General features: G+C 47.4%; 1 protein-coding gene across 1 annotated transcript; it reads left to right on the top strand.

Annotated features, from left to right (window-relative positions):
• The first annotated feature begins 286 nt into the window (after positions 1-286).
• Positions 287-12,037, top strand: SPRY3 (sprouty RTK signaling antagonist 3). The gene is made up of 2 exons (XM_081896224.1): positions 287-404; positions 10,477-12,037. Exon 2 carries the CDS (start codon positions 10,524-10,526, stop codon positions 11,415-11,417), a length of 894 nt encoding a protein of 297 aa, XP_081752350.1. The 5' UTR covers positions 287-404; positions 10,477-10,523; the 3' UTR covers positions 11,418-12,037.
• The last annotated feature ends 664 nt before the right edge of the window (positions 12,038-12,701 follow it).

The raw sequence follows: 12,701 nt of genomic DNA, 5'->3' as shown, positions 1-12,701 counted from the left end.
TCCCTTTAGGGACGTCTAATGGGCCGATTCCATTTCAATTGGATGACGCCACTTGGGTAGCATTAAGAGCTACGGGAAAGGAAGAGCAGGGAAGTGGGGGGGGGGAAGAGAACAGGGGGAGGAGCTAACAACCCGCCCCGCCCCTCCTGCTCCCTCCATTCACAAGCGCGCAGGCTAGAGCGGCTACATTCACAAAAACAGCTCCACGCGCTGTAACCAGAGCCCGCCCCTTCGGAGACTCGCCCCGCCCCGAAGGAGGGGTCTTGCCTTGTTTCATCCGGAACGTCTCCGGTCGCTCTCCCGGCGACTGTACTTAAAACCACGGACGCGGCTTCTCCCCAGGGCGTCCCTTGGATGGAGTCCGCGGGAGCGCATCTGATAACAGCTCTTGCATCCCAGTCGAGGTGAGTGCCCGCGGAAGGGATGGATGGATGGAGCCATCCAACCTTCTTCCGCGTCCTACTCCGAAGGGACCAAGGGAGTGCCGGCGCAACTTGCAATCTCTTTCTTACCCCCAGCACCTGCGCTACGGAGAGGTCCTCTGTTTTTTACACGGGGTGCTGGTGGCGGCGGCGAGGGATGCTCCGCGCTCCTCCAGGTGTCGGGAGGGAGCGTCGCTTTTCCCTTCTTGCCTGAAGCGAGAGCTTTCGCGTTCAATAGAGTTCCTCATCAGGAAGGTTGAGCAGCGGCTGTGGGGCGAGCATGGGTCGCGCTGGCTGACAGTCGCGGCCCCTGTTCAGATCCATCAGCTTTGCCGCTGGAGGAGCGGCGGGTGTTCCTCTCTTGTCTCTTCCAGGAACGGCGGCGGCAGCAGCAGCAGCAGCAGCTTCCCGAAGCGAAGAGTTGCTTAAGGCAGCAGCGTGGCGCCGGGCTCCTGCCTAGGCGGGACTCGACGGCGCTCTGACCCATAATCGGGCAGCCGCCGGATCGTTTCTTCCTGCCTGGCCTGGGGGATCGCCCTGGGCACGCTTTGAGGAGAGCCTGGCGGGGATGGAATGGGGCGAGACAGGAGGTACCTAGCCAGTAAAGACATGAGGAGATATTTCAGTTGTTGGAAGGGGTCTCTTTGTGAATGCGGGGTGGGGGGAAGGCGACCTTGATTTGTGTTGCCTCGTCTCAGGGTAGAGTTTCTTGTATGTATCTCTGGACGATCTATTCGTTGGCTGGGCGGGGTCGCTCTTTGATGCAGGGGTCGGCGGTAGAGTGCTGTCTCGGAACAGCTTCTTCTTATGTGATGGAACAAACCTGACGTGCCCGCAGAACTGCCACTTTTAGAAAAGCGGCTTCTCTCGACTGGAGGGGCTCGGTTCCCTCCCGGGGTAAAATAATTGATCACGTTAACACCATTAATAATTAGTTAATTAATAATCCATTAACGGGGGGCAGTGGTAGGTAATTTCAGACTCTGGACGCAAGGGCCCTATGCAGCCCCCTCTTTAGAGGGTAAATGCGTATTGCTTCACTTCGGTAAGCCAAAATGTGCTGGTTGGGGGGAACTCCTGCTTGTTCGGCTTAATGGGGCTTCGGAACTGCCTATCCTGTTCATTCCCTCGCCCCTCTCCACCACAGTATATTAAGGTATATTTAGAAAGAGTATGGAGTTGTTGAGACTTCAGGATTGTGGGATCTACTAATGTATTTTACTAATGTACCAACCAGAGGTAGCTACAAAATTGTGACAAGGGGGTGTGGGAGCCATACACAAAAAGGTGTGTGGGGAAGCCATTTATCTCCTGCACCCATGATTCACACATTGCAAATCTACATCTGAGTTAACACAGGATCTGCACCAGGATCTGGTTTAATGCTCCTATTTCACAGGTGAGGAACACTGAGGCTAAAAATAAGTGTTTAGCAAAATACTACCCCCCCAAGAGGGTTCACCCCATCTATTGTTCAGGTTCACTTATTGTTGGGTAAATATTAGGGGTTGAAAATCCTTGCAGACCTGCTGAAAATTGTGCAGTCGATTCCCACCTACCTTCAACCCAAAACTGCTGTATATTGCATAACAAAATCCTTGCTCCCCTAATAATAGTCTTTGCCATGCCTTCATTTCCCCCAGATTAGTTTGGCAGATTCACCTTTGGTCAAAGTGCTCAAAAATAGCCATTTATATATGTGTGTGCATGTGTTAAAGGGTTGGGCAAAGTCATGGGTGATAGAAGTCTCCACGGCTATTCACTGTGGTAGCTAGGTGAAACCTCCAAGTTCAGAAGCAGTATACCTCTGAAAATCAAATGATTGAGGCAAACCACAAATGGAAGGGTCCTTGCCTCTTAGAAGCTTAAAAGCATTCAAGCTGTGTTGGCTAGCAACTACTAGAAAGGGAATGTTTGAACGAGGGGCTCCTTGGTCTGGTCAGCAATGCTGCCCTTTTAAATTATTTGCAGGAGTGGTGGAGGGTTCATATCCAGAAAACATAAACTTGGGGAGGTGTTAGATGTTCCAGAGAAGGGAGAACAGGATTTTTTGGAGGGGGAAGGGGATGACAGGTGTGTGATGTTTATTATGTCCATTGTAGCTAGAGTAGGATTTGAGGGATAATTAGGGTTGGAGATGCATGGTATCAAACAGCATACCTGATTATAGCTGCCAGCTGCAGCAAGTGACATATGATCTGGTAAAAGGTGTAGATGTGGGGCTTTCCTTGTTCCTCTTTTTTTTTTAAGGAGATCATGAACTCATTTAGGGAAAGGGCTGAACTCATTCAATAGCAGAGCACATGCTTTGAATGCAGAATGCCCCATATTCAATTCCCAGCATCTTCAGGCAGTGCTGCTGCTTGCCAGTGTGGACAGTGCAGAGATAGGTGGACCAGTTGTAGAAGGCATCCTCCTGTGTTCCTAACTCCTACAGGCAGCTGGGAAGCAAAACCTGAAAGGGGGCTGATGGACTGGAGGGAGAGATTCAGTACTGGGGCTGGGGGAGGAGGGATTGAACCATCAAGGGTGTTGATGAAAGGATGCAAGAATGCTTGATGAGGCAAAGGGGAACTTGTTAGCAGTAACACACCTGGATAATTTAAATTCCATGGGCAAGGGATGTGTTGGAAAATAATAAAAGAAATTAAGCAAGGAAATTGGCATGCCTCCTTAATTGGGGTGAGAGGGTAGGCAGGCTGGTTATTTCTAGCTAGCCAAAAGGCTTCCAGTTACTGAAAGATCTTTTACTCCTTAACTCCTTTGCCATTACAGCAGCTTGATAGAGTTGCTGCCCATTAATAATAACTACCGTACATAGCATTTGCATTGCATATTGCAGGTGCTAAAATTGCTTTGCAGGCATGGCACTGAGAAATCCTTTCAACGCCTTGCAAGGTAGGCAGCTAGCATTACTCTCTATGGCAGGTGGGGGGCTGAGGCTGGGATGTGGTGGTTCCAAGGAATCTTCAGTGCAGGCGAGCCCAGGAGTAAGTTTTCCTATGTTCACTGGGGGCTGCTTTTGGGATAAGATTGCAGCACTTGTGAGTTTGTGACTGAGGCAAGGATTTAATTGAGGACTTTTGAAGCTGCAACTAGCATTCTTTAGCCCTGTGGTACACAGGCATCCACCCCACAGAAGAGAGCTCAGTATTGTTTTAAAAATCCAAATTCTTTTTTAATTAGGCCACACCCTCCTGGATGGGACCAGGTTGCTGCTGGAAAAGATGCTCCTGGGATAAAGCAGGGCTATCTTGTTGAATAGAGTTGAATAAAGAGAACAATTATATATATGCATGTATGTGGCTTGTGTGCTTGAATGGAAGGAAATGCTTTATGTGCAGGCTCCAACCTGTCTGTATCTGAATATTCACACTAAAATCCATGTCAATCTCCCTGTTTCAGGAAGAAAACAAACAAACTGCTTATCAGTTCTGCCTAAATAGAAGCATTTTGTGTAAATCAAAAGTGTATATCTTCTTCTTGGACCAACTCTTCCACTGGCATAGAAGATTACCTGCTTATTCATTTGTTTCTAATGATAAGGTAACCAGGTAACAGTAGTCTTCGTGAAAAATTGGGATGGGATAAATAGTTCCCTGGATGATTTTAGTTTTGGGGTTAACAGCTGAGGAAACGATCACTTTCTCTCCCCTTCCCCTGATCTGTGTAGGAACAATGAATTGCCAGTTTCCAGCTGCCCCATAGATCTGTGAGGACTAACATTAGGGTGAGCAAATCTAACCTAGGGCTAAATTAAAATTGCAGCCCAGCCAACAAATCATCTTTGCTGGGCAGTATTTGGGTAGTATATGAAATGGCTGCTCCAATGTCCACACTCATTGCCTCGGTCTGTAAAAATCAAGGCTGCACAAGGATTTACTAAGCCTGCCATGAAACTGCACGCTGTGTGCCCTTCTGTGCAATATCTTGTGGGTGTGTTGGGCTGAGCATCACAAGAAATGATGGGAGTACAGTCAGAAGCACTTTCTTCTTCTTCTTCTTCTTCTTCTTCTTCTTCTTCTTCTTCTTCTTCTTCTTCTTCTTCTTCTAAGTGTCCAGGTGCTCTGTGGGGTGGCAAAGGAGGAAACAGGTCCCTGAGTTGAGTCATGGCTCAAGTGAAGCCTTTTTTTTTTTTGTAAATTGGAAGGGCCACACTTAAACTCGCTTTCCACCTTGCTTCATCACTTTGGTGTCGGGGAATCATGATAGCTGGTTGGCAGAGGTGTGTGACTTGCCTTCTGCTGAAGAGTGAAGGGGGTCATTAGCTCCTCTTGTCTGTCAGGCGCTGCTTTGCCATCCTTTTTCAATGGCTTGCTCTGTAGTGTGGCTTCCCCACTCAGCTGCTTCGGCTGCCAACTCCTTTCTATTCACCCTCTCTGCCTCTCTCCCCTTTTCCCTTCACTGCAGTATCTATTTCAGTCCCTCCTGCCGGCTGGATTGGATTCATCGCATCCGGAATGGCAAACAATTTATTGTCATTCAATCCTCTTTTCTCTCTTCTTCATCTTCTCCCTCCCTCCCCTCCCTCCATCAATCCTGTTTGGTGCTGGAGAATCTTGCTGGGTCCTAAAGGTTGTCTGGTCAAAATTTGGGCTCAACTAGGTTAGCATGTGAATAATAGCTTTTACAGAAAGGTTGTGCTTCTGGAAATTTAAGATGTTGCCAGACCATTGATCCATCTAGTTCAGTATCATCTTCACGGGTGGGCAGTGGCTTTGAGGACCTTCCCCTTCCCTATCTGGAGATGCTGGGGGTGGAATCAGGTACCTGCTGTGTGAAAAGCATGGTCTCCACCACTCAGCTGGGCCATCTGCACATTGGTGGCTGAAATTCTATTCTGAAAAAAGCTGGCATTGTGCATTCAAACCTCCCTTGGTGGTCTTAAGGACTAGAAGCACTGTGTGTTTCATTGCTTAACAAAAAATGAAGATTCTCAGGCTACCCAGTCTGATGAGTCCTGTCTGTGCATCCTGGGCAGTGTAAATTTGCAGGACTACAGAATGGTGCTTATTGGTTCAAAGTTGTGGCATTGAACCCATGAACAAATTCAACCCGGTACCCTTGAACAAACAGCTTTTCAGCTAAAAAAAAAAAAAAAAAAACCAGCCTTGCAATTGCCTTGTGAGGTAGGCTACTTGGAGAGTTAGCAATATGTCTGACCAATACAGATGAATGGGAGATTTTACTTGCATCTATATAGAAAGACAGCTTTTTTTGGGGGGGGGATCCTGGTTGATAAGATTGGTTGTCAACCAGATCAAGCATTGCACTTCTGGCCCAGAATCGGGGCTGTGAGGTTCCAAGTCAGGCAAGCCTGCCCTTTCTGGCTGTATTGCTCTGAGCTCATTTCACTGTGATGATTGTGGTTGTTACATTTATATCCCACCTTTCCTCTAAGGTGTTCAAGACAGCATACATAGTTCTCCCTCCTTCCCATATTATCTCCACAACAGCCCTGTGAGGTAGGCTGAGAGAACAGTGACCAACCGTCACCCAGTGGGTTTCATGACTCAACGAGGATTTGAACTCAGGTCTCTCAGGTCCTAGACTAAAACTCTAACCACCTCACCAACTCACTCTCTGAAGCACCTGATCCGAAGTTCATACTTGTGCCAGAGGCAGGGCTTAGTTTAGCTACCCATTTAGCTTAGCTTCCTCTTCACTGTGCCTTTCTGCTGGATTGCATCTCATGCTAACAATACATGCCTTCTCTGAAGTACCATAGGGGGCACTGACTCCCAGGTAAGAGGGTATTGGCTTTGCAGTCTTCACACAAGAGTTTACATGTGCCTCTTTCTCCCCTCTCTGCCAGCTAGCAGTACTTAATGCAGCTTGTCAACATGAGGCAGAATACAGAAAAGAAATAGTATGCACTCTGTAGTAGTCAATGTAGATTTTTAATCTTGCATGGGAGGCTGATTTAAGAAAAGGTCCATGTCAGCATTGTGACAGTGGGGCAAATCCTCCATTGGAGGAATAGGTAAAAACATGCTGGGTTTTGCAAGCAGGAACAAAGCCATGCAAATTCCCCAATATGCATATGGAGAGAGATAACCCTTTTCCTTTGCACAAGGAGGACCTTGCCCTTTGTGCAATGCCTGTCTTAGCTTCTATGCATTAGCAAAACTTTCCTCAACCTGGATGCCTTCCAGATATTGTTGGACTACATCCCTCATTGGCCAGAGCCAGCCTGATCAATGGTTAAGGACAATGGGAGTGGTAATCCAAAACATCTGGAGGGTACCAGGTTGAGGAGGGCTGCTCTGGCACTGAGATGCTTCCACCACCATCCAGATAGGGGTGTGTATTTCAGCAGAGCCCTGCAGGTAACTATGGCTCTCTCCTTGTCTGTTTATAGTCCAACAGATAAACGCTACATACCGAATGCTTGCAGCTCTTTCCTGAACAATCATGAGAAGAATGATGTATAATGGGTATGGGGAATGAGACAATGTTGCTGTATCCAGTGGTAGAAAATTTCCCAGTGCACTGTTTTTCCATAGAAAAATTTCCATTTCACATGTTCATAAGCAACAATTAATAGGTGCCAATTGCAAAAGCATTATTAGGCAAGCTTGGCAACTTCAGAGCTTTAAACTCTGGTTTCCTAAATACAAGTAAAATAAAAGCATGCTAAATTAGATCACACTCCAGGCCAGCAGAATTCACACACACACACCCCGAAGCAAAATGCCTCAATTTGCATAGGAAATATTTACAACTCAACGTCTTCCAGGAAACTCACATCATGGCATCTCCTCCTCCCTGGACTTAGAGGTGCATGATGGAGCTGGTATTGCTTTTCTCAGCCGCTTGCAGCCAGCCAGCCAGCCAGCCATGCTGCATCACCCAGCTGCATCCAGGAGCTTTACTGCCATGAATTTCTTGAAGAGTGAAAGCCTTGTGCTCTTTGCCTGCCAAACTTGGTGAGCATGAGAAGGGGGGGGGCGGCGGGTGTTGCGTGTGTGTGAAAGGAACGGAAATGGAGAAGAAGAAGGAAAAGAAGAAAAGGGGAGGGGAGAAATGAGGGTATAGAAAGATTGAATGTAGGGAAAGAAAAGATGCTGTTAAAGAAAATGGTCCTTTGCCATGGGTTCCCCCTCTCTGACTTCACACCTCACCATAGACGCTATTATCCACTTGTTGCCACTCTCTGTGGTCAGCGATTGTACCATTTTCCAGCAGGAGTGGACCAAGGTATGTGCTCTTTACTCTTCCCACTGCTTGCTTGTTTGGCGAAAGGGAGTGAACAGGCAGAAACCACAAGGAGCAGTAGCCAGGAGGCCCTGGGAATTGTGTGAGTGGGTTTTGATGGATACCCAATAATGCTGACCCCTGATGTTGGCTTCCTAATGTAGAATGTGTTGCAAAGAAAATGCTGAGCTGAAAACATAAAGCACATGTTGTTGGTGAGGTAGCACCCTTCACTTAGTAGGCAATGAGCCTCCTGGATGATTTTGAGTTGTGTACTCTAGCTTCCAAACTTTTTGGGCATGGTTACATGCACACCATACATTTAGAGCACATGTGAAGCACCTGGCATCCCCAAAGAATATTGGAAGCTGTTCGCCCCTCACAGAGTTATAATTCCCAGCACCCTTAACAAACTACAGTCCCCAGGATTATTCAGGGGAAGCCATGTGCTTTAAATGTATGGTAAATCTGGCAGTCATTACAATTCCCTCTCCTGTATTGTGTATTTAAGGTTCCTGTGTATTTAAGGTTCCTCTGTTTACTCTGGTAAAAAAAAAGGAAGCCTTCTGCACATGCTCAGTTGTTGAAGACACGTGGGCCTGATTCAAAGAAAGCTCTGGTCCCTCTTCTCTTCGCACCTGCCACCCCCCCCCCAGCCAAATCCTACAACTCTTTCCAAGCTCATCTTGCCTTGCCTGGAAGCTCAACTTTGCTTTAAATGAATCTGGGCTAGCTCTTTTTTTTCCCCTTTGGCAGGAGGAACACCCAAAGTAGTGCTGGCTTTTAGCAATCAAAGGAAGATGGCTCTTGATCTTCACTCTTCTTCAAGGTCGACCTGGCTAACAAAAATCAATCTTCCCACTGCTCTTTTCCTCGTTTCATCCTGCTCAGGCAGCATTTGTTACCAGCTTCTCTGGCTTCATTGACTCACTTGCCTATATAGAGACTAGTTTGCTGACCTTAAAAATGGGGGGGGGGGAGACCAATCCCCTCCTCTAAGGAGGGAGAGACTCCTAAAATTGTAGGGAAGAATAGCCAGTGTGGGACTTTTTGACTTAAACCATAAATAGCCCCCTACAGTGATTTTGTCTTGGTTCCTGAGAGCCATGGGTAGGGATGGATGACTCTTTTCATTTCTCATTTTCCCAGTCATAAGTTCAGTTCCCCAAATTTCTGCATGAACCTGTGACATGCTTTTTAAAAGTCCTGAAAATTCACCCACGTTCTCTCTCTCTCTCTCTCTCTCTCTCTCTCTCTCTCTCTCTCTCTCTCTCTCTCTGAATATAACACTTTTATATGTAATTTTTGCCAGCTGTACACATTTTTGCAAGCCATTTATCCTAATGTTGTGTTGTTGTATTATGTTGTTACCAGTTCTTGCATTATTATGCACACTGTCCCTTAATGTGTGTATTTTGGTCTGAGAACTGCAGTGCAAAATTCAGAGAAGTGTTAATTTTGAAGGATGGCTGCATTTCAGTTCCAGTATAACTTCAGAAAGTGTGGCTTTTAGATGGGCTTGCATTAAAAATTAACCAAACTGATATTCTTCTACTAACCTTGGTGTTCTGGACCCTAGTTTGAGTAGCCATCTATTGCCCCATACTGAATAACTTTTTCTCAATCTCCCTCCCCCTCCCTGTCTTCTGGGGATTCTGGGGCACTTCTAGCATGGGCTTGGTTTGCAGATGGGTTGTTGAGTTATTGCAGATGGGGTTGTGGGCAACTTCCTCCCACCCGCCAACCTTGCCAGATTTTCTCTGGAAAGGATCAATCTGAATTAAATAGTGGTAGGGATATGGGCTGGTCTCCTACACTGTGAGAAGGTTGGCATTGCTCTGTGGCTGGAATGAGGAGCCTCCAGATGCTATTGGACTCCAACTCTCATCATCCCTGATCATTGGCCATGCTGACTGTGGCTGTTAGGAGTTGCAGTTCAGCAGCATCTGGAGGGACCAAAGTTCCCCATACCTGCTGTATGGGCATGTAAAGGAAAGAGTACCCAGTCCCACTGAGCACAAAGTAGCAGATGAATCAGGAGGTCATGTTGTTTTTCAGGTCAGATGCCTTGTACAAGCCAGTTGCCATCTTGCCTGAAAGGGAGGGTTGCAATTTTAAGCCACAAGATTTCCAGAGGCTCCCAACATTAGGTGATAGCAATGCTTAAAAAACGAATTGCCTGATGTGTGTTAATTGGCACAATATTTCTTCATGAGTACCAGCTGTGCCTTGCTGTTTTTTAATTGGTAGTTCCAGCCCACTGCAAGAGATGCATGTCCCACCCCTCCCTCCATAAAAGTTCCTAATCCAAGACTATCAGCCAGACACAGCGTTTCTCAACATTGGGCTGCCAAATGTGGCTGGACTATGACTCTTACCATACCTAGCTAGCTGGACCAGTGGTCAGGGATGAATCATAGAATTGCAGAGTCAGAAGGGCCCCCAAAGCACCATCTAGTCCAATCTCCTGCAATGTAGGAATCTCAGCTAAAGCATCCCTGACAGATGAACATCCAACCTCTGCTTTAAAACCTTCAGTGTAGGAGAGTCTACATCCTCCATTCAAACAGCTCTTCCTGTCAGAAAGTTCTCCCTGATGTTTAGTCAGAATCTCTTGTAACTTGAATCCATTGGTTCAGGTCCTACCTTCAGAGCAGGAGAAATCAAACTTGCTCCATCTTCCATGTGACAGTCTAACAACATTTGGGGACCAAAAGTTGAGAAAGGCTGCTAGAGCATAGATGTCTCAATTTCTCCTCTGCCCCAACAAAATGTCTTGATTGGTCTTTTACTGTTGTGATTTAACAGTGGGGTGGGCTTTTTCCCCTCCCTTTGCTTTTTGTTTCTTCTCCTGCAGGACCTTCTGATGTTCCCTGCTGACTGGAGCCTTCATCCTTCCCCAGAATGCCCTTTCCGGCCAGTACCACTGAGCGCAGCTCTGAAGACACCATGGCTTCAGCGCCTGAGGATATCCAGCAAGTCCTTTCCATCGACCAGATTTGTGCCATCCGTGCCACCAATGACTATGTGGAGAGACCTGCCTCATCCAAGCAAGCTCCCTCCACTCCATCCCAGTCGCAAGCAGCCCACAAGCAGGAGGTGGCTCAGGAACGCCTGGTGCCCACCACCATCCAGGACCTTCAGCCTGGCCAGCCATCCCTCCAGCAGCCTCTGAGCCATTCCAGCACTGCCAGCTCCATCTCCCACAGCACCACAGCCTCAGAGCAGAGGCTCATCACACCATCGCACTCTAGGCACTCGCTTGTCCGGAATCAGCCCCAAGCAGGCGACCCAAAGCCTGAAGAGCTGCGGAAGGGGACATCTGAGAAGCCTCGTGCCGCCCATGCTGGCCACCTCTTCATCTGCGAGGAATGCGGCCGCTGCAAGTGTGCCCGCTGCATGGCGACACGCAGCTTGCCCTCTTGCTGGCTTTGCAACAAGCGCTGCTTCTGCTCACCAGAGAACCTCATTGACTATGGGACTTGCCTCTGCTGTGTCAAGGGCATTTTCTACCACTGCTCCTCAGATGATGAGGACACCTGTGCCGATGACCCCTGCTCTTGTGGCCCGGGATCCTGCTGTGCCCGCTGGGCTGCCATGAGTTTCCTCTCTTTGTTCATGCCCTGCCTGTGCTGTTACTTTCCCACCTTGGGGTGCCTCAAACTTTGCCAGTGGGGCTACGATGCCTTTAAGCGGCCTGGTTGTCGCTGCCAGAACCATACCAATACTGTCTGCAGGAAGATCTCCACCACAACCAGTGGAGCCACTCTCCCTAAGACTTTGGACAAGCCAGTATAACTTCCCACAGGAAGTGGGCAGGGGGGGAGGGGGGAACACCCGGCTGTTCTTCATCATTGTGTTGTTCCTTCAGGTTCCCCTGCTGGAATCTTACAGCTTGGGAACAAAGCAATGATGGAATAGCCAGCCAGCTATGCAAGCTCCCTTTGGAGCTTGTTCCGTGATAGATATAAATTGTCCCTGTGAGCAAGATTAGGCTCTAGGGCTTTTAATGTGTCCTCAACATTGGACAAGTAGAGTGGGAAGCTGAGGCATGCACTAAATCAGCATGGTTGGTGGGGGGGGGGAGGGTGTAGTTTTGTTATAGGATGGCTCAGGATTCTGACCTCCAGAATGCCTTATGAGTTGCTCTCCTGTGGTGGGTTTTAAAAACAAAACAAAACCAGAAAGGAAAAGGGTATTTCACCCAAGCACTATGATAGCCTGAGAAACAGTCTATTGTAAAAACAAAACAAAAAACAAATCCCATTATTTTTTCACTTCTGGTACCCATCCTTAACGGCTTGTATTCTGCTCCTTCTGCCACGCACAATTTGCAGATGGGGAAGAGGCTAGCAAAACTGTAGCAAATGCAAGGTAGCTGGGCCAAGTGTGGGATGGGCACCTTCGGTAGTTCCTGGCTGGGGAGATGCGAAACTGTTGAGGGTTGGTAGCCTCCCTAAAAGGAGGAGAAAGCCCAAAAGCTTATGTGTCCTTTTTAAAAGGAAGGAAGGAAGGAAGGAAGGAAGGAAGGAAGGAAGGAAGGAAGGAAGGAAGGAAGGAAGGAAGGAAGGGTTGGCTCACCAATTTAGGGTAAAACCTCTTTACTTTTTGTAGGGGTGGCAAAAGTTGGAATCATCATTCACTGTAGCAACAACGGGGTAGTTTAAAGAGTCTTGCTAGCCTAAAACAAAGCAAGCCCTCAATCTCCATTTCCTCCTAAGCTTATCTGGTACCAGATACCATGGACAGTCACTGTGAGTCTAAAGCCAGAAGTGACTCCTTTGGCTGATCTTAAACTGCAAGGCATTTCTGGTGTCTTGCAGGCAAAAGTCACTTCTATGGTTGATGTATCCTTTCTCCCATCTCTTCAAGAGCAGAGGCCTTCTCAACCCAGTCAGATGGCCGGAGTACATGAAGTATATTATTATTATTATCATTATTTTAAAATTTAGCACCCACGACACAGTTTCTCTTTGAAACAGTGAGTGTTTTGTTTGTTTGTTTGTTTAAAAAAAAAGCTCAAGGGAAAAGAGTTATGGTTTCCTTTGCCTGAAAACCTTAGCTTTCAGTTAGGTATATCCT

This window comes from Podarcis melisellensis (genome assembly GCF_964234715.1).
Source record: "Podarcis melisellensis genome assembly, chromosome: Z".
NCBI lineage: Eukaryota > Metazoa > Chordata > Lepidosauria > Squamata > Lacertidae > Podarcis > Podarcis melisellensis.
The sequence above is the reverse complement of the archived record's forward strand: the minus strand, read 5'-3'. Positions and strand labels throughout refer to the sequence as shown.

Excerpts from the sequence above, each read along its gene's own strand:
- SPRY3 (XM_081896224.1), top strand. The coding sequence starts at position 10,524 with ATGCCCTTTCCGGCCAGTACCACTGAGCGCAGCTCTGAAGACACCATG.